The sequence below is a fragment of the Fragaria vesca genome, linkage group LG2, assembly GCF_000184155.1.
Source record: "Fragaria vesca subsp. vesca linkage group LG2, FraVesHawaii_1.0, whole genome shotgun sequence".
NCBI classification, from domain to species: domain Eukaryota; kingdom Viridiplantae; phylum Streptophyta; class Magnoliopsida; order Rosales; family Rosaceae; genus Fragaria; species Fragaria vesca.
Genome location: NC_020492.1, coordinates 8,761,431 through 8,783,429, shown reverse-complemented (window position 1 = coordinate 8,783,429; position 21,999 = coordinate 8,761,431). Strand labels below are relative to the sequence as shown.

Here is a 21,999-nt window from a genome sequence, read left to right as displayed (position 1 = left end):
AGATTAAGAAGGAAAATGAGATACTAGCTACCTACCAAATCTATTATATAATTTGGAGTTTTGGACTGACAGAACGACGACTTTCAATTACGTAGGTGGTCAACACAAGTTTGTTTAGATCAGAGGGGGCCATGTCATGGTGATGCAATGATGATCGAAACCTCCATGGATCCTCGTTGGAGATCTCAGAACTCACTGTGATGTCATTAAGTAGCTAGCTAGCTGTACACTCGAAAATTTTCTGTATGCAGAATATTCAAACTTGGACAAACATATTGTACGTATATAAGAGAGTGCTTGATATAGAAGCAAATATACAGGAGCTGGAATACTTATGTCGACCCAGTAGTACTGGGTGCGGTGCAAGTAAATGGACCACCGATCGACTATGGAGTATGGAGATGCATGATGATTGTTACCCTAGCCTCTAGCAGACCCCGCATGCAATACATTGTGCATTGTGGTCCTGCAGCCTGGCTTTCGTTAATGCTTACTGATGTACATGATGATGATCTGTGAGAATTCATCTCTCTGGTAGTAGTTGTTGTTGGAATTCTACTCCATCGATCCTCTGAAACTTCAATTTATTATATGGCGAATAACATAAGTGAGAGAACTATCGGTCGAATCGATCTCCTCATGTATTTTCCGGCTGGTTTCAGGTAAATGTTAATCTTTGTTTTGATCACACTTGAGATTGAAGTTGGAATTCTTTTGGCTCGTGTGATCAGCACAACCTAATGATCACTAGCTTGCTCTATGACGGTATGACCTGATGATTGCTCATATCCTGTTGAATAGTGCAGCCATCTTCTGGTTAAGATAATAATCTTTCAAGGCCCAAATGTGAGGGTGTTTAAGGCCCAAGATATTAATTTTATCATGTTTCAACAAATTGGCCCAAAGAAGATGATTCCAAACTTTTTAATTTTTATACAAGAATTTTGGTAAATTTTGGTCCAAACTCTCGTTTGCAACCTCCACTAACTTTGGAAACCATATTTTATCAAAAACTTTGGAAACCATACTTTTGAGATGTCTCTAATTACCATTAAGCTAGTGCCTTTCCTTCTTGATCTTCTTGTAGTCGCAAGCACTTTTAAAGTCTGTTATTGAGGAGGAACATGAGGTAAATGCATATATACTTTAAGAATCATTTTCAAATAAGGATACCCTTATTTATTTTTATGGTGCAGATTTCCTTATTAGACTCACTTTTCGATCACATTTTATCATCTTAACCGTTCAGTATCTAGGTATATATGTGTAGATCATCTCTACAAATTTTTAACCAAATTGATAATCGTTAAGACATTCAAAATTATGATTTAGAGTTAAATACACGTACGGTTCAGGATGAACAAATTCGGTTCGTTCATTGATTTAATATATTTTTGATACCTTAACGATAACCAAATTAGCTGAAAATTTACAGAGATGATCAAGTCACGTATATTTAAATATTAAACGACTATGATGAGAAAATATAATCGAAAAATGGGTTAAATTAAGGAAATATGTACCTTATCTAAGGTAATGAGGTCCTTATTTAAAAAACATTTAGCCTAACAAAACTTGAATGTAATATTGTGTAACTTGAATGTAATACAAAATGAGCTTCTATTCATACATCCAAAACTGCTACTTGGACCTCCTAACATTTTTGTAACTTTAGAAATCTAGTTAACAAAAAATCTTTACCCAACATGTTAACACCGACAGATGAAATAACCCTAGACAAGAAAGAATCGTTACAAATAAGGCAAGATTTTTTTTTTATATTTATAATTCCATAAATCAAGGGTAAAACTGGATTTCTAAAGTTACAAAAATGTTATGAGGTCTAAGTAGCACTTTTGGAGGTATGAATAGAAACTGTCAAATACAAATCCCAGCAAAACATGACTTTGTGTGAGAGCATTTAGCCCTTGAATAAGGAGTTTCTTACGATATTTTCAAGGATATCATTATTATCACCTAACGTTAGCTTAAAACTGTACTTTTCTACATCGATTAGACGATCACTCTAGCATTCGATAAATTCTAGGGAAAATTTTAAGAACAATAGATGACAAACGGTCCACTCTCAATTTTGGTGTTTCAAGTTTCAAAACAATCAAAATGGTACATGACGTTTAAAAGCCGACACACTTTTAGCACATGCCGTCAATAACACCGTTAACTCTATGTAATTTCTCATTTTTCAAAGAGTGGTTTCGGGTTGTCTACATTCTCTCTTTCTTTATATAATTGTTTTTTTTTTCTATTTATATACTTTTTTAATCTTGTAAACTCAAACCATCTATTCTCAAAGACTTTGTTGTTTTCCCCTTACCTGGTTTCTTTGTTTACTATTCGTTAAAACTGTAAATGGACCGGATCTGGAGAGGATCGACCTAGATCTAGATTCAGATTCGTAATAAAAATTTTAGATCCGACCTGTTACCCGCCGGATCATTGATAGCTCGATCCAAATCCGGATCCGGCGGGTTAACGGATACCCGACCCGTTATTCAGATCCGTTTATAATAATAAATATTTTCAAATTTTAAATAATAATTTCTTAATTTTATCATAAATCTTCATAAAGCACTAATGAAATATTATAACAAAATAAAGGTTTACATCAAATGTTGAATTATATGGTCAAAATAGTTCTTAACAATAAACTAATATAATCAAAATACTAGATCTCTAATGTTTTTAACAAAGAGCATAAAAGGAATATAGGCATTAATAACCTTCAACTTCATCAAATCATACTTTAGACACAATTTAGACGTTTAGGTTATCCAAATAATTATTAAATTATTTAATAATTATCAATAATATTATATTTATAAATATATTATTTAATTATTTTAAAATGGATCCGGGTCTTTAACGGTGGATCAATCTTGATCCGTATCCGATCCGTTTAATAAACGGGTTAACGGATCAACGGGTCAAATTTTCGATCTAAACCCGTTTAAAAACCACGGATCGGGAACAGGTCTGGATCAAGACCTGGTCTATTTACAGGTCTACTATTTGTTGTATTTGTAAGTTACTGGGTTTGGTTTTAATGAAAGACTCTTATTCATCAAAAAAAGAAAAGAAAAGAAAAAGACTTTGATGCTCGTCCTAATCCAAGTAAAACTAGGACATTAGTTTTCTCGCTCTAAGTTTCATTACTCAATACCCACTGATATATATTCAAACCTTTTCTTCCATAACTTACCATATCAAATCATCTTCCAACTTCCTCCTACAGTCCTACCTCGATCACCATTTTTGTGTATGTTAGGTTTGAACAGGGACGAAAAAGAGAGACAACACTATTTTTTTCCTTTCTTATTTCTCTATCCTTATTAATTATTAATTTTAATAATTTATTACTGTTAAATTAAATAGTGGCGGATTTGCCCCTCATAATTTAATGAAAAACACGTTAGATAATAGAGAATGTAACGGTATGTACATATTTTCGATTGAAATTACAAGTTCATGTACCGTTATGATTGTTTTGAAATTTGAAACACCAAAATTATGAGTGAATCATTTGTCATATACTGTTCTTAAAATTTTCCCTAAATTCTAAAGAAAATGAATAAATTTACTTCATTATGGTAATTCTAGAGAAACCATTAAACTCCTAACCACACAACATCCATTCATTCCCCGTTGTCCATTGAGCCTGCTATAAATAATCTGAACAACATGAGAAACTGTTGCTCAATTTGTAATTTTCGACGTTATTAATGACTTGAGCATTCACTTTTGTTTTTTTTTTGAGGAGATACTCTTACTTTCACTTTGGATCAATGAGGATCAAAATATGTAAAAGACTTCCTTTTAATAACATTTTTTTTCATTAAAAAGTAAAAATTATATTTGTCGGCTTGTTCGTGCTTTCCATTCTATTACATGCCAACATGCATGGAAAAAAGTTAACTTTTTTACCGATGCAATTAACGATTTAGGCCATTCCACTATTCTTCAAAGTTGGAATCGTGCTTTGCCTGTTGTCTGTTCTTTACAATTTTGATAACTTTGATTATAGTTTTCTCAATAAGTATAAAGATTATAAAGAAAAACCTCTTAACCAATCCGAATTTATATTATAAAAGAAAAGAGCAAGACGATAACGTATCACAACTTTATTTTAGTTGTTTAGTTGTTGCAAGGGTTTTTGTCTGTAACTATTTTTCTTCCATCGCAATTAGGAACTTGGAAACGAAACCCGTCTAATCCGATTTAGTTGTTTAGTTGTTTGTTTACGCAAACAAAAACCGTCTAATCCGATTCCCGGCATATGCCTTGACAGACCGAACCCGATTCCCTTAACACTCCCCATTCCAATCAAATATCAAACTTCCTTTTTCTTGTTTTGGTAATAAAACAAAACCGCAGACAAAATGCCGAGTCTCCATCGCCGCGCCTCTTCGTGATCTTAGTCCTGATTTTGGGAAAACCAAAGAGAAATGGAATCGGTACAAAGCCGAGTGGAGTCATGGCTGAGGGAGCAGCGTGCCAAGCTCTGGAAGGTCTCGTGGGGCCCCCTCGGACAGTGGCGGATGATGAAGTGGCCTTGGCTTCTTAACGACGGCGACCGCCAGCAGCGCAAGAGGATCCACGAGGAGTACGAGCGTCGCCGCAAGCAGCTCCACGATCTCTGCGCCGCCGTCAAGGCCGACTCCGTCTCCGACTTGCAGGACATCCTCTGCTGCATGGTCCTGTCCGAGTGCGTCTATAAGGTGAAAAGCTTAACCTATCCCCTTTGTCATTGATTTCGAATAATCCGTGATTGTTATTGAATGTGAGTCATTTCATAGAGACCTGCTTCGGACTTGGTTCGCGCTGTGAATAAATTCAAGGCTGATTTCGGAGGACATATTGTTGCGTTGGAGCGTGTGCAGCCTTCTTCTGATCATGTTCCTCACAGGTATATTTTGGTGATTCTGTTTAATCGTAACGAAGTTCGATATTAATAGTCTATTGTGTAGTTGGTTGATTCTGTATTTTGATGTTTGCAGTTACTTGTTGGCGGAAGCAGGTGATACATTGTTTGCTTCCTTCATCGGAACTAAGCAGTACAAGTGAGTGGCATTTGGTTTGTGAGAATTCATTCACTGTGGTAGTTATGAGAGTTCATTAATGGTTTGTTTTTGGATACGGTGAAGGGATATGATGACTGATGCGAACATACTGCAAGGCGCTATATTTCATGAGGATCCTGTGGAGGATGCGGATGGGACTGAGACAAATAAAACTAATCCACCTGGAGGACGTAAAGGAAATGGAGAGAATTCGTTTAATCCTCTTGAATCAAAGACAAAGCAAGTGAATAATAAAGCTAAACCCGCTGCTCATCGGGTATAGTACAGTCTATTTGTTTGAGCTTGGATCACTTTCCACCTATGCTTGCATTTTCACTTCTGTTTTGCATTTTCATTTCTTAACCTAAAATTCTTCAAATTGTTCTCTTTAGGGGTTCTTGGCTCGTGCTAAAGGTATACCTGCTCTGGAGTTGTACAGACTTGCTCAAAAGAAGAAACGAAACCTTGTATTATGTGGACACTCACTTGGTGGAGCAGTAAGTGTGACTAGTTTACCTGCTTAAGCATTAGTGATTGTGTTTATTGTTGTTATTTCAATTTCTTACCATCCATGTGCTTTTGCTTATCTAGGTAGCAGTATTAGCTACCCTTGCTATTTTGAGGGTTGTTGCTGCTTCTTCTTCATCTAAGGATAATGAAACTGTTCGAGTCAAATGTATTACATTTTCCCAGCCCCCTGTTGGAAATGCAGCTTTAAGAGAGTAGGTTTCAGGTCTAATTATTGAAGCTTATTCTTTTCCTTTGAATCCTCTTATTATGACTTAACATATCTATGTTTTTATTCATTGCTTTTACAGTTATGTTAATAGAGAGGGGTGGGAGCATTACTTCAAAAGTTACTGCATTCCAGAAGATCTGGTTCCCCGCATCTTGTCTCCTGCTTACTTTCACCATTATAATGCACAACCTCTTTCAATGCCTGCTGGAAATGAAACTACTAAGAAATCCATGGTAAAAAGTGAAGAAACAGTAGGAAAACGTAAAGTAAATGAGGGGGAGCAGTTGGTTCTGGGTGTGGGACCTGTACAGAGTTCTATCTGGAGACTTTCAAGGCTTGTTCCTTTAGAGGGTGTAAGAAGACAGTTTAACAAATACAAAGGAAGGAAAGTTGAATATGTCGAAACATCTTCTCAGTTGGATTCTGTTGCAACAAGTATAGTAGACGATGACATAGTTGAACCAGAGTCTCTTGAAATCCAAGAGGGTTCTGATGGTATATCTCTTAAGCCCATCGCTGACATTGCTAAAGAAGTAGCAGATGTGGAGTCAAATGGAAATTTAGCTAGTAAAAGCACCACTGGAAGTGGGGATGTAAAGAGATGGCGTAGAGTGCCTTCTTTACCTTCATACGTACCATTCGGAGAGGTATATGATACATTGTGATATCTGTTTTTTAATAGTTTTCAGAACTTAGGTGTTTGCATGAAAGATTGAAAACAATGATGTGAAAGTACTTAATTAAGAGTTATCACTAGCTTCTTATTCTTGGTTCTGCCATCAGTGGTCTATTCTAAGCTAACTCGTATGCTGGAATAGAAAAGGAAACAGGCGATAGGTGTTTCATGAACTTGAGTTTGTGCTTGCTGAAATCCCACACACCAACCCCACCAAAGAAAAAAAAAAAAAAATTAAAGCAAGAGAGAGAGAAAATTAGAAGAAAAAAAAAGAAAAAAAAGAATGTAGATGCCAGGGCTGCCATCTAGTCTTTACGGCCAGTGAAATCTTTTGATTTCATGGTTGGTAGAAACACAACTTCAAGGTGGTAGTTAATTTACTCTATTCAGCATGAAGGCGTCATTATGTTTTGTTTTGCCAATTAACTCTGAAATTGTGATCTTCATCGTGAAGTTATCCTTATCATTTTAGTGATTTCTTTTGAATGTCAGCTCATCAGAATTGTTTATTTTCTGCCAGCTTTATCTCTTGGAAAATTCATCAGTGAAGTCACTATCAGATGCAGAGTACTCGAAGTTGACATCGGTATGAGATTCCTTTGCTTGACAATCATGTGTATTTTTTTTTTTGGGAGATTACAATATTTTATCCTGCATTGAGTTTTCCATTTTGACAGTTCTGTTCATAGTTGTTGTCAGTTTTAGACTTTTAGTAGTGTCTGGAACTTCTCATTTTATTAGCTTCCTTCTGGCAAAGACATTTTCAGGTCAAATCTGTGATTGCGGAACTGAGGGAAAGATTTCAGTCACATTCAATGAGGTCGTATAGGTCTCGGTTCCAAAGGTAACAAATACTTTAACATCTAAAAGTTCCTTTAAGTTAATCAGATTTCTACTTGTGTCTTTTTTTTGTTTCTTTGTAAATTACTGAATTGGTAATATTTTTGTTGCTGGGCTGTCGAACAACTTCTTCTAGATTATGTCTGCATTTCAAGTTTGTGTGTTGTTTTCTTCTTGATTCTGATAATATTTGAATTTCTGTCAAATCACATTGGGACCTTGGTCACTGACCAAGCACTTTACATAAATAACCATTAATCTCTATATCTGAATTCCAAGTTGTAATGTAGTATGTGGAGCAGCGTATCTGGTTTCAGATCTGCACTCCCGTACCTTGGAATTCACTGCTATTATAAATACAGTTGCAATACAGTTGCTTTACTTCTAAGAAGTCACTACTCACTAGACAAAGTTTTTTGCTTGTCTGCCATAGAGGCATAGATAACCTTCTTAGACCTTCTCCTTAGATAAGCTGTAACATATACCATTTAATGTCCGATTTTTTTAACAGTCGGCAAGTGCCCAGGTGTTTAAGAAGGTTGTCCTCCAACTTGAAATTTCTGCAAATGATGCTTTGACAATGAAATCCAATGTATGATATTTTGACATCATTATCATCAAGTTTAATTTGTTAATATTTTTCTCAACGTAATGCTGCCCCTGCTGCAGAATCTATGACCTGTGCATGAGAGATGATACCTCACCTTTTTCGGGAATAGAGCAACAACAGTTTCCGCATCTACAGCAATGGCTTGGTCTTTCAGTTGCAGGAAATGTGGAGCTTGGGCATATTGTTGAGTCTCCAGTTATTCGTACAGCTACATCAGTTGCTCCTCTTGGATGGAATGGCATACCTGGTGGGAAAAATGGAGATCCATTAAAAGTTGATATCACTGGTTTTGGATTGCATCTGTGTACGCTTGTTCACGCCCAAGTGAATGGTAACTGGTACTGCTCTTTGCAACTTTATCACAACCTCCTTGTATGTCTCTATGCATGCTATATTATACTCATCTGATATTATATCTTCATTTAGGTGTTCAACTACAGTAGAATCCTTTCCTTCAACCCCAACTTACTCTTCAGATTATGGAGAGAAACCGGGACTACAAAAAATGCGAGTTTTAATTGGAGCTCCATTAAGACAGCCACCTAAGCATCAAATGGTAGCAGATTCATTGTTGCATGTGTTTCCTTCTATTGATCCCAACTCAACTCCTCTTAATAGGGAGCACATATCAGGACCAGAAAAGTCTATTTGTCCTGAAGGTCTAAGCGACTTTTTCATATTTTGTACCAGTGATTTTACCACGGTTTCTAAAGAGGTTCATGTGAGAACTCGTAGGGTGCGGTTACTTGGCCTTGAGGTATTGATGTTCTAAATTCCGGGAAAAGAAATTATCAATTTATTTTATTTTCAGTATAGTGACTCGCGTGATGTGACTGTAGGGTGCCGGTAAGACATCTCTTTTCAAGGCCATATTATCTCAAGGCAGGATAACCAATATTTCCCATATTGAAAATCTGCTTCCAGAAGCTGATGTCCAAGAAGGTATTTCTGGTGGCTTGTGGTTCTGCGATTCAGCAGGGATAAATTTGCAGGTATTTCTTCCTTGTCAAGGAATGCTTATTTCATTTTTATTTCATATCTATATTGTTTATCTTATCTTCCTTTCCCACGAGCTACCGTCATATTTCTGGATTTCGTATTATAGGAGCTGAATTTGGAGGCCACTCGTCTCAGGGATGAACTCTGGACAGGAATTCGTGATCTTAGTCGAAAGACGGACTTGATTGTACTTGTTCATAACCTGTCTCATAGAATACCTCGCTGTAATGACTTGAGTGGATCACAGCAAAAGCCGGCCCTTTCACTTCTACTGGATGAGGCTAAATCTGTTGGAATACCCTGGGTTCTTGCTATAACAAACAAATTTTCTGTCAGTGCTCATCAACAGAAAACATCAATTGATGCTGTTGTCCAGTCTTATCAAGCATCTCCAAGTAGCACTGGAGTTATCAATTCCTGTCCATATGTTATGCCCAGTGCTGCAAGTACTACTTTCTTATGGGGTGCCAGCGTTGGAGATGCTGATGGGAGGTCAGGCGCACAAAAGCTTCTCTTTGCTCCCATCGATTTTGTCAGGAGGCCTTTTCAGAAGAAAGAAATCATACTCCCAGTTGAGGGTGTCAATACTCTTCGTCAAATAGTTCATCACATTCTTCGTAGCCGTGAGGAAGAATCCTTACAGGTAAGCCACATATATCCAATCTTATGTTGCTTCCCTCCCAGAATTGCATCTTTTCTGGGAAACATATCCTAAAGATAATTAATTCATTTTAAAAGGTTGGGTGGTCAGATTATGAGTCTACTCATTGCTCAATTCTTTTTCTTGTTGAAGGAACATGCAAGAGATAGGCTTTTGGTTGAATTGTCACGAGATCGTGCATTGGCTATGAATGCAAGTGATTCTAAAGCCAAGGAAAATTCAGTTTCAGCTGCAACTGTAGGAGCTTCCGTTGGAGCTGGTCTTGGCATTGTTTTAGCTGTTGTCATGGGAGCAGCATCTGCCTTGAGGAAGCCTTAGAAACTGCCCTGCGGAGAAAGAAATAGTAAAAGATATCTCTGCTTGAGGAATTATTTATAGGGAAGATCTCCCTTGTTTCAAGTTACTGCTAGGGGATTATAGGCCATTTGTTCATTTTGCTCCATTAGAGGCTAGAAAACTAATTTTTGTAGATGGGAGAAAGTTATTAGTGCTTTCTGGTTCAGAATGTATAGCAATTCTTTATAAATCTGTTGAGGAAATATGTATTTATTTCAGCCTTTCAGGTAACCTTTTGTACAGTTCCATCACTTTGTATGAAAAAATAAATTACATTGCTGGTCAGGTTCACCCCCAGTTTGTAGCATTGTTCTTAACATTTGGATTGGTAGTAAACTGAATTTAATCCAATCCACAACTATAAGTCTATAACCACTTTCATCCCAAAATTTCTGAACGTGAGGCTTCATTTGGACGTTTGTAATTAAATAAATCTGCCAATGAAGGAATTCAGTGACTTGTGGCATAAATCCCACTGATCCTATTGTGGGTTTGTGTTCCATAGGAATTGAAAACATCTATGATGCATGAGGAACACAATACCAGCTTACTGAAGGATATAGAAACAAAACACAAGGAACTTCAAACTACGAACATATGAAAATAGTCTTATTAATAGCTAATCCCCGATGACAGACTAATGACCATCAGTCATCAATAACCCAAGTAATCACCTGTAAAACAATCAAGTAATACCATTTCCTTTTCTCCTTTGGGGATGGGGGAAAAGAGAACATTCTAAAGACAAGTACAACTGAAGGAATAGAGATCATCCGCCACAACATCGACTTTTCGTTGAATCTGCCTTGTTCACCAGGCTTACTCGATTAACAGACAGCTCAGCCTTGTAAGAATCAGAATTCAGGACTTTCCTGCTGACATTGTTGTAAATCTCCCGGATTACCACCTCAAAGGCCTCCTGAACATTAGTAGCATCAAGTGCAGACGTCTCCATGAAGAATAATCCCTTTTCTTCAGCAAGGCTTTTGCCGTCTTCAATAGTCACAGCTCTAATATCCTCCAAGTCACACTTATTGCCTACCAACATCTTTGCCACCGCAGTATCGCAATGCACTGCATAATCAATCAATTAAGGATTACCTGTCTGGTCTAAAGATATTCGACATATCAATAGAAACCCAACCTTATCACCTCTATAGCTTATAACTATAAGATATGGATAAACATAAGAAAAATGAGCTACTCTGTAAGGTCAGCTAGGATTATAATCTACTAAACAGATACTGTATCACTCTAAAACTAAGTTGGCAGAAGGGAGCCTTTTTTTTCTTTTTTTGAGGAGAGGCAAAAGGGTGCCTAAAATATAATACAATTAAAAACAAAAGTGTGCATACTTTCCCTGGTGATTATATATCTCAAACCATGAGCATGTTCGCAATAATGAATATGATATCGAATGGTGGAAAAATTAGGATTTGAAGTAGACAGCCGTGAACTGATCAGTTAATCCCTCGCAAATATCTTAGTTTCAAATATCAAACTAAATTCTATTTGAAATTTACATCTCATATCCACATATCACATTGTTCTGTAAAACTCTTGACATGTGGAACAGTACAGTATAGCATCCAATCAATTCCTTACATTGTACATTGTACAATTTGAAGGATATTGGACCATGCGAAAAACTTGAGTGAGAGGACAAGGAAACTATTCAAGAACTTTGTCCCACTAGTTATGGAAGCTAACTATATTTGGTGTAGGCATAGTCTTTCAACACGGTTAAACAACCTTTACGGTACGTAATCTAACACTCATAAAACCAATAGCTAAGACCTTAAAGTCTCCACCTAACTTCTTAAATCCTTAACACCAAAACAATCCCTCCCTACTTTCACTCTCCCTAAAAATAAGACCACATGTATCCTACCTCCCTTATCAACATTGGCAACAAACATCACCCACAAAAGAAGTAGCATTTCTAACTCGGCGTTCCTGCAACACGATTGTTGCAGTTTATATCCAACTTAACCACCCCTGATCTTCACCCCCAACACGAAAAACACTCACTTCATTCGCAATACATCCTTTTCAGGAATCCCATATCATTTTTCCCAGTTAACTAATCACAACCTTCTCAATTACACAAACAAGTAAATAAAAAAAACAACCCAAACAAAGATATATACCCTTTGCTATATTCACACACAAAACTCAAAAATCACTAAACTTTACTAAAAAAGAAGCAAGAACAACAAAATGGGTAGCCAGAACACTCACTAGTAAGCTCATTGAGCCAGCGCTCCACACTCTCAAAAGTAGTCTTCCTACTGATATCATACACCACAAGCGCCCCAACCGCGCCTCTGTAATAAGCAGAGGTCACAGCCCTGAAGCGCTCTTGGCCCGCCGTGTCCCAGATCTGGGCCTTGACCTCTTTGCCGTCGATTTCCACAGCCTGGGTCTGAAACTCGACCCCGATTGTAGCCTTGGAGTTCTGATCGAACTCGTTCCTGGCGAAGCGGGAGAGGAGGTTGGACTTGCCGACGGCGGAGTCGCCGATGAGGACCACCTTGAAGAGGTACTCCTCTCCTCCTGCGGCTTCGTCGTCGGCCATTTGGGTTTTGGAGGTTTGTGTGGGTAAGAGAGAGTGAGGGGGTTTAGCTTTGTAGTGGAGAAAAGGCTGAGACTTCAAGCCGCGTAATTGGCGCTTTTGTTTTGATGGGTTTTTATTACAGGCAGAAATGAGGGTTTAGAATTATTAACGGATTTTTAAGGATTTATGGTTGTGGCGGTTACGCGGTTAAGTGGGTCGGTTACCCGCTAAAAAACGGGACTTTAAGACACCCATGTGTCCTGGCTTCATGCTGGCAGAAATACTTGAAATTAGGGAAGATAAAAAAGTATTGTTTTGGTGTGTTACTTGATTTGTATCGGAGTAAGTACGAGCGTATGATGAATTGAATAATTAGGTATCCAATATTTAAAAGATGACGCTTTGGTGGTATGTCCAAGTTATGCTCAGTTAGACAGTTTGATATTAGAAGAACAATTTTTCTAGCTATATCCTGGTCTATTATGCTAACATTGAATTGATACAACATATAAACGCATACTCACGATTAATATGAGAACAAAACAATAGATTACTTTCTTTTTCTTTGATCCATTTGCTTGGCATCCATTTAAATGTTCAGATGTTTTATTGCAGATATGCTGAATCTTCAAAGAAACAATTTCATGCAGAAATATTGAATTCCGAACTACAAAGTACTGTGGACATTGAGAACCAAGGAGAAGTATATAGCAAATATGACATACATGTTACTGATGCATGACTATTAGATACCATAAATAAGTATGTAGTTCCAAGTCCTGGAAATAATGGAAAACCCATTGATATGTATACCAGTGCATGTGAAAGAAATGTCTCTTTTTCCTACCGATAATGAAATTCAATCTCCCTTGCATAGTAGGAGTAGAGCCTGTATAAATGGATCTACCTTCACATCACCCATTATTGATATAGGCCAAACTGTTTTATCAGACCTCACAAACAATAACTGTAGCAAATATTGGTGTTTAGGTTCTGGAGACCAGTCGAGAGTGTGAAACAGGCAAGCAATCAAGTTAAAAGTTGGGGACTATTGGAAATGTGGGATTCACTTATTTTAGGATAAATGACAACTAATGTTGTCCTAAGAGAAAACCTGATCAGATCTTTTACAAGTACTACGTTTTTTTTTTTTTTTAGTCAAGTTACACTTCTATTCTTACAAGTACTACGCTTCCTACCAAGCATCATATATGTTTCTTAAATGTTATTTGAGATGCATCTGCACTTGTTTCTTTGTTTTTTAAATGGGCGTTTATTCCTCTAAAATTTCTACTCTTTCAAGTCCTGATGCAACAGTTAGTGACACATCTCTCTTGCCGGAACTTTTTGAAAAACTATTTTATAGGAGTGATGCTTATGTGACTTATTTACTCATACATGGTACATGTTATATAGGTACCAAAATATTTACTCAGAAATGGTACTTGTTGTTATCAGGGCATCACCAGGAATAAGAATGAGTAATCCCATCATGTCCCGTCTAACAAACGGCTCCGTAGTTACCATATTCAAACCTTTTTAGAGCAACTCTATCCGATTAGGCAAATCCATGTGGCACACACTAACAGAAGAAAAGACTCCAAAACCCACTCCAACCAATGTGTCAAATTTGACATTGAGCCTCTTCATTTGACATTGGGTCTCTTCAAGTCAAATTTGATATTGAGCCTCTTCAAGTCAAATTTGACATCACCGACTTCTATAGTCATTTAATTTTTATTTGTTTTATTCTCTCTCTCTCTCTCTCTCTCTCTCTCTCTCTCACCAAAACAAAAACAAAATAAACAGAATATAATATATTAAAAAATCATTCAAATTTGACATATTGGTTGGAGTAGATTTTAGCCAAAATGACAATTGCCATGTCACAAGTCAAATTTCAATTTGATAAAAATATTTGACTATATTAAAAAATCATTCAAATTTAACATATTGGTTGGAGTAGATTTTAGCCCAAAAGATAATTGCCATGTCACAAGTCAAATTTCAATTTGATAAAAATATTTGACCATACAGATGGAGATGCTCTTAGATGTGTTAGAGAAAATTGTATTAGCGAGACCAATATGATGGCTGATATTCTTTTTGAGTCTAAATTAGGTTCTGAGTTTGGAGTGTAATATTTTTCATAAGTTGTTAATGCTACTCTTGATGACATGTATGATACTGCTAAGTTTATGAATGTAGGTAATGCTAAGTTTAGTTTCTTCTTCTTTTTTCTTTGTTTGGGTTTTTTTTTTCTTTTGACCCCCTTTGTATCCAAAAAAAATAATTGTATTAGCGGGAAGTAATAGAAATTAGAATGCTTAGAAAGGCATATTGAGACAGATCCCTAGGACAAATCTTAACTAAATGATTAGTTTATATCTCTTAAATACAGCTACTAAATAAGCAAGATGTGTGGATTGTCACCAATATTGATGCTATACATGTTTTGGCTACACCTTTATGCCAGATTAACTTGCAAAACACAAGATGTGAAGAGCACTAAAACATGTCTTGCTTCATGAAATTAGGAATTTCAAAAAAAAAAAAACTAGCATACAAACATTACAATCTCTGTACTGAAAGTAGGAATTTGAAGAAAGGAAATGAACACACATAAACATTGCAAGCTTTGAAATGGAATGACCAATGATTTTGCTTTAGACACTTCCTTTTGTCTCTATAGCTTCTCTCAACAGTAGAGCCAATCAGAGTCAGAAGACTCATAAAGCAATTAGCGTGGGATGTCAATAATGAACGAAGGGTGCATGCCCAAAAAGTTGACCATATACATCATACATCTTTCTAATAATGCAGAGCTGCAAATATATGCTTGAGTAGCTGAGTTCAAGGATTCAGAGAAGAGACTTGGTTATGATTGCCCCAGAAATCCGAGCAAATGATTCAGTCTTTCGGATACTGTTTGTTTATTTCTTATTTCCTTCTAATTATTTGAGATTACTTGAACAAGTTAACTTTAACAAGTTTTGTGCATGTAATTAAGATTCATAGTTTCGTTACAGTTCAAGGATCTTTCACTAGTTCCACAAATGAGTTTTATGAAGCTCCTACTCAGCAACATTTTCCATTGTTGTATCAGAAAGCTAAGGGGGACCAGATCAGTGAATAACCTGATTGTATTTTACAACAAACTATGGAATGGAATGGAATGGAATGGCTAATGATCTTGCAAAGTAGCTACTGTTCTCTTTGCCTATACCCTTCTGGAAACTTTAGAGTCAACTAACAAGCCAACTAGCCAAGGAGAAGAGTCAGAAGACTCATAAAGCAATTGTGATGTCAATAGTGAAGCTAGGGATGCATGCCCAAAAAGTTGACCATCTTAACATAGTCCCCAGACTTTTGTATTGCAGGGTATCAAATATCTGCTTGAGGATAAGAAACTTTGTTATGATTGCCTCTGAAAGCAAGAAACTATATTAAGTTGAATTAAGCTCCCACTTATGTGCAGTAGTGGGTTTTGACTGTAACAAACTTATGGGAACCAAGAAATTTCATCTCATTCTGGAAGCTAGCAATAAGTCAAGAATGTCTGCTAAAATGGAATGCTCACTACCCCACATCCACTACTTTTGCATTTGCACTTGGACCAAAGAAACCCAATAAAAGGAAGCCTCATTCTATAACTCATGCATGTGAGTTGAGCTAGTTGATAGCCTAGAATGAAAATTATGAGGCATACTAGTATTCTTATCCTACTAGTTCTAAGCATTTGCAGCATAGAAGCTGCAGATCCCATGGCAGATTTCTGCAACAATGACTCTAAAATAAGTAAGAGTAGTACAATCTCAGCAAATATTGATGCTTTACTGGCTCAGTTGGTTTCCAAAACTCCCTCAACTGGCTTTTCTGCTACCTCCTATGGCAAAGGCCAAGCTCAAGTCTATGGCTTGGCTCAATGTAGAGGTGATGTTGTGGGAAGCAAAGACTGCTCCAGTTGTATTCAAGACGCTGCGAAAGAAATCCGGCAGCGTTGTCCAGACCAAGCAGCTGCAACGATTTGGTACGACTTTTGCTTCTTGAAGTATAGCAACAAGAGTTTCACTGGAGAAGTAGATACGTCTTATGGCATAATCTTCTATAATGTTCAGAATGTGACTGACCCTGAGAAGTTTGTCAAAAAACTAGGAGCTCTGGTCGATGATATTAAAGCACAAGCTGTGGTGCCAAAGAATTTAGGATTTGGGAAAGGTGAGACCAAGCTGTCACCATTGTCGACACTCTATGCGTTTGGGCAATGTACAAGGGACTTAGCTAAACAAGATTGTACTCAGTGCTTGGCCATTGCAGTGGGGAACTACGAAACCATTTGTGGCAATCGAAGGGGATGCCGAGTTCTGTATGGTAGTTGCTATGTCAGATATGAGCTCTATCCAATTTTCTACCCTGTTGGTGCCAATAGTACTATGAATGTTGTGGCTGATGAAACTATAATGACTCTACTTAATCCATAGAACTTGTATTCAGTGTGCTAGCTGGTTGTTCAAAATAAGCTACTCCTTTAGGATGTATTTTGTTAAGGAATATGTAGCACACATTTATGTTTCTTCTATATATTATAACAGCTTTCATAAGTATGCACATGTATCTTTTTCTCCATTCTGGACATTTTATTCAGGCTAATCCTATCTTTCCTCCCTGCTAAGTTTTAATCACTTAAAGGAAGAACACAGAAATTGTATAAGACTTCTATTCAGAACATGTCTTTATTCGTTTACATGAATTCATATGTGTTCAGTAAATGTATGTTACAATTTGGTAACCTTTTGGTCATTTGCATGGGGAGGATTGATGAACTGCTTGATCTGGATTGAAGATATTTCTAGGAAGTTGACTAGTACTTTGCTTTGCCATAACTTCTTGGAAAGGGGATAGCATCTCTTACATCAGTAAGACCAGTTGCAAAGAGAACCATAAGATCAAATTCAAGACTGAAACCAGAGTGCTTAACAGTTCCATGCCTGCGAAGATCCAAGTACCATTCATACTGCTCTCTTGGCAACCCCAAATCCTTAATCCTGCAAAACAAGATACAGAAAGTATGAGGTTCAAGTTTCTATAAAGTGCCAATAACACCAAATGTCAGTGAGAAAAGACAAACATGTTAAACATAATCAGCCACCATAAGGGTGTACTAATGCTAGTGAGAATACCTTGTACTTAGTATATGGGTGCGCTCCTCATTTTGGCTACCAGAAGTTAACTTCCCAATCTGCAAAGGAGATATCTTTGAGCATTAGAACTTGTTCGACATACCATTTTAGCTTATGAGACATGGTAAAATGCTAATTTGGATGGATTTACAATTCCTTGGTTCTTTCAAAGGGAACTTGAGTTTACCTTCGGTACAATCATATCAAACGCTGCAACTGTTTTTCCATCATCATTCAGCCGTACATAGAATGGCTTGGTTTCTTTAGGATAGTTGTATACAATTACAGGCTTCTTGTAGATCTCATCAGACAAATGACTGTGATACATGAAATAAGAGTTATCAACTACAGTAGTTAGAGCTTGAAGTCTGTAGAAATATTGGCTCATAAACTTTTGTATATACCTTAAATCTTCTTCAGTTAGTGCAGCACCCCACTGTAAGTTTGTTTCAACTTTCTTATCCGTAACCTGGCAGATAGAAAAGATGAATACAAATTTCTCAAGTAAGAGCACAGTAGATGAAAGTAATTATTCGAATCACACTCAAGGACCATGTTCTACAATCTACCTTGTTTAAAACATTTAATGCTTCAGCATAGGAAATTCTTTCAAATGAACTTGAAATCACTGATTGAAGACGATCAACCCTGTTCTTGTCTATTCGTTCAGTGACAAATTTCATATCCTCCGGACAATTTTCCAGAACCCATTTGCAGAGGAACTTGAAAAATTCATCTGCACAATTAATTACATCCTGGAAGCTCAAGAGAAGATTGTTAGAATTGATTTAATATCCTTACTTAATCACATCAGAAATTAGGAGATAAGACGATAGTAAATTATAGTTGCCTTGAAGAATGTGGTTTAAAATCTATGTGATATAATATTATGTGATGCAATCATGCAAACAGGAAAACCAAACTTTCAATCAGGAGGAAAATTATACCTCAAGTTGTGAAAAAGCCATTTCAATTTCAAACATCAACATTTCCGGCACATGTTTAGGGGACTCTCCTTTATCTGCTCGAAATCTGGGACCGAAGGAGTAAACATTTCCAAGAGAACATGCATAGCTCTCCAGATGCAGACGTCCTGAAACAGTAAGGAAAGTTTGGGAGGAGGAGGAACCTTCAGAAGACTTAACATTGTCAACCTTTTGAGAAGTTTTCAGTTTCGATTTTTCTCTTGCTTCCAACTGTGATGCTAATTCGTTTGTCTTCCTCAAATCCAGTACTGCAGCTGCCAGTGCTTCCTTATTGCTATCAGTCCTCTTGAGTTCCTCTACTAAGCTACTCTTCTCTTTTGCAGCAGCTTTGATAGCTTCGAGATTAACACCTTCAATTTCAGCAATGGCTTTAGGCTCCTCCTTTTGATCTGCCTTGTCAAACAGACCAGTGACCTTGTACTTTTTGCTGAAACCGTTGCAGTCTGTTGAAGTTAAAATGGGCACTTGCACAGAAATAAAACCATGGTTGTGACAAAATGTATGAGCCCCAAAAGTCAGGGCACTTCTGATACGCATAACAGATCCCACCTAGACAAATCATAACATCTCAATTGTGTTAGACAACCTCTAGGCCCTTAAAAGCTTAAGTTGCTAGGTAAAAACCAACAATGAACATATATCAAGCTAACAATCGACATGTAAATGGGAATCAGCTGAATCAGTTCATTTACCAACAGGACAGTTCAAACCAACAATCAGATAAACAAATTACCGTGGTAGTCCGAGCGCGAATGTGGAAGCATTCCCTCAACTTCTCAATTGGCACTCTCTTCTTTGACAATGGATACTCGCTGTAATCAACTGTTCCAATATGAAGTACTTTCTCCACTCTCAGCTCCACAACATGTTTGCCTTTCACCACAGATTGCTGCAGCACACCTTCCACCGTGACGCAAGTCCCGGTATGCAATAGCTGGCACGGCGGCACTATAGACGACTCAACAACCACCTGGTAGGCATCCCAATCCAGTCAAAATATGTCTTCCTATTATAAAGTTGTCGAAATGCTCATCAAACTAAGATCATGTATTTCTTATATACCTGAAGACTGGCAGGACAAGAACCATCACTGATTTTCAAGAATGCCGTGGAGGGAGGTGCCGGCTTAAGCACCGCATCGATCCTTTCTCGAAGAGTGTTATTGGAGCTGCTTCCACCCAAGACCTTCACAATCGTCCTCAAAAATGGTATCCGGGATTGAAGGATTTCGACACAGCTGACGTCTGATTTGGGCTCGGGCTCACGAGCCGGAGCATGATCAGCTGCCGGCGGAGGCGGTGGAGGAGTTTGTTTCATGACCTCCTTGGAGGACTTGACCCACCCTCCGATGAGGACTCTCTCACCAACCAGCTCCAGGCCGCCGTCGCTGCGGTCCAATATGGTTTTCAGGAGGACCCGATTGGAGTACTTGAAAGGGATCAATTGGGTAGTCGTACTAGTGGCAGTAGCAGGAGCAGAAGCCATGGCTTTTTCGGAGTCCATGATCAGACCTAATTAGATTGGAAGATTTAGAGAGTTGAGGGATGAGAATGTTGAGAATGTGAAGATGGGTGAAGGGCATGGTGGTGATTAATAGAAGAGAGAGGATGCTTTGCTTGGGAAGGAGAGGTGGGTGTGATCAGAATGGGAGAGGTTGGGAGGAAGGAAAGATTGGGGATGAGATAGAAGAGGTGTAGGAGGCAAGGTTTGGTATTCTTCAGGGTTGGGCATTCGCGGGAAATCTCAGACTCGATATAACCGACTTTTAATCGTATTAATCCAAATTTTTAGTCACGTATTTGGGAAGGTAACCTAAGTTAAAAAGAACATTGATTTACAAGGTTTATTTTGGAATTAGCTCAAAGACTAGATAAAGGCTCAAAACTGGATTCCACACATGCACCAAAAATAAAAAAGTCCAGCTATTAAGACCTTCAAATTTACTCACTTGACCTCATTATATTACGAGTTATTGAATGACAGATAACTCCTCTTACATAATGACTATTAAGGACAATAATAATACTAAAATAAATAACAGATTTATTCACTCTGGACTTTCCAATTCAATAATATATATTGTATTCTTTATTATTTTTCTTATATATTTTAATTTCCTAATTTTATTACATATATATTATTACCCATACATATTTGATAAGCTAAACTATGATTAATATCGATCATGTGACATAAATTTATATCATCATACATGTTGAAAAAATATACAAGGTGAAATAATCTATATGAAAAAAAAATACGTTTTAGAAAAATACAATAGTTATTGAAATAATCTATCATGAGTTACATAAATAGAGAGAGAAAAAAAAAAAAACTTACATAGAGGAAAAATGGTTATCCTTGATCGTTATTTAGCAGGTAAAATAGAAAATGAAAAGCTAATTCATGTTAAAACATTTTCTTGTTGAGTAAAAATAAGTTTTTGAAATCCGATACCTTGTGTTATTTGATTTTTAAGAGATTTACGTTCTTAAATTAAAGGATGAAATTTTAATTAAAACATTTAGAGTGAAAAGAAAATATAATGAGTAATTTTTTCTAGAGATAATGAGTTTTTCATGATCGATAAAGAAAAAAAAGAATGGAAGGTCTAGTGAGTGAATAAGAGGTGTAATGAGACATATATTGAAATATATGTGAATAGTATAAACAAGGTTATTTTAGAAATTTGAACGAAGGTCTAGTGAGCAAATGCTTGTATTTAAAAGTAAAATGGAGGTGCAGTCACTAACTCACTATGAAATTGAGGCTTTGGTTCCCTTTGTCTTGTCAATTAGAGAAAGTAAATTTCATGTCAGAGTGTGTTGTTTGGTAAGTCGGAATGCCTGATATGACTCCTAGGTGTTTAATATCTCCTATAGTTTAATTATATAGGGTATGACATACCTATTGCAATTACGGTAGTATAGGGTATCTCCTATACTAGAATTTTCCAATTATATAGTTTAATAACGATTATGAAAACCCATTAGGATCATCAAATTTGATGAAACTTTCCAATTATATATATACAGTTCTTATCTAGAGCGAAACTTCGTTTTGAAATTAAAGTGTGAAGTTCCTTATTTGACTCACTTTACGGTCATATTTTCACATCTCAATCATTTAGTTTGTAGATCCTAATGCATAGATCATTTCTGCAAAGTTCATCAAATTTGATGATCATTTAGGTTTTTGTAATCGTTATTTATACAGACGGTTCTGGTTAGACAGATTTATGGTCATTTCATTGATTTAATCTAATTCGGTACCTTAACGATCATCAAATTCGATGAAAGTTTGTGAGAATGATCAATACATTAGTATCTACAATCTG

At 36.9% G+C, this 21,999-nt stretch overlaps 4 protein-coding genes across 5 annotated transcripts; 2 read left to right on the top strand and 2 right to left on the bottom strand.

Moving 5' to 3' along the window:
* Window positions 1-4,395: 4,395 nt before the first annotated feature.
* On the top strand, window positions 4,396-10,235 carry LOC101300300. The gene is made up of 14 exons (XM_004290098.1): window positions 4,396-4,736; window positions 4,815-4,924; window positions 5,016-5,078; window positions 5,163-5,355; window positions 5,471-5,575; window positions 5,670-5,800; window positions 5,897-6,464; window positions 7,014-7,079; window positions 7,261-7,337; window positions 8,003-8,281; window positions 8,370-8,700; window positions 8,783-8,935; window positions 9,049-9,585; window positions 9,736-10,235. Exons 1-14 carry the CDS (start codon window positions 4,464-4,466, stop codon window positions 9,919-9,921), a joined length of 3,072 nt encoding a protein of 1,023 aa, XP_004290146.1. The 5' UTR covers window positions 4,396-4,463; the 3' UTR covers window positions 9,922-10,235.
* A 291-nt stretch (window positions 10,236-10,526) lies between these two features.
* LOC101300582 (ras-related protein RABA5b-like) lies at window positions 10,527-12,582 on the bottom strand. The gene is made up of 2 exons (XM_004290099.1): window positions 12,181-12,582; window positions 10,527-11,013 (listed from the first exon to the last, which is right to left on the bottom strand). The coding sequence occupies exons 1-2, from the start codon at window positions 12,515-12,517 to the stop codon at window positions 10,709-10,711; spliced, it is 642 nt and encodes a 213-aa protein (XP_004290147.1). The 5' UTR covers window positions 12,518-12,582; the 3' UTR covers window positions 10,527-10,708.
* Window positions 12,583-16,154: 3,572 nt separating this feature from the next.
* Window positions 16,155-17,165, top strand: LOC101300868 (cysteine-rich repeat secretory protein 55-like). 2 transcript variants are annotated; one of them, XM_004290101.1, is made up of 2 exons: window positions 16,198-16,526; window positions 16,652-17,165. In XM_004290101.1, the coding sequence occupies exons 1-2, from the start codon at window positions 16,325-16,327 to the stop codon at window positions 16,975-16,977; spliced, it is 528 nt and encodes a 175-aa protein (XP_004290149.1). In that variant the 5' UTR covers window positions 16,198-16,324; the 3' UTR covers window positions 16,978-17,165. The 2 variants fall into 2 exon arrangements, with proteins under 2 accessions (XP_004290148.1, XP_004290149.1); XM_004290100.1 differs by having other exon boundaries at window positions 16,155-17,165.
* A 192-nt stretch (window positions 17,166-17,357) lies between these two features.
* On the bottom strand, window positions 17,358-20,165 carry LOC101296929 (asparagine--tRNA ligase, cytoplasmic 2-like). Its single transcript, XM_004292291.1, has 8 exons — window positions 19,725-20,165; window positions 19,396-19,632; window positions 18,624-19,211; window positions 18,246-18,431; window positions 18,081-18,145; window positions 17,864-17,993; window positions 17,677-17,735; window positions 17,358-17,541 (listed from the first exon to the last, which is right to left on the bottom strand). Exons 1-8 carry the CDS (start codon window positions 20,163-20,165, stop codon window positions 17,358-17,360), a joined length of 1,890 nt encoding a protein of 629 aa, XP_004292339.1.
* Between the last annotated feature and the right edge of the window lie 1,834 nt (window positions 20,166-21,999).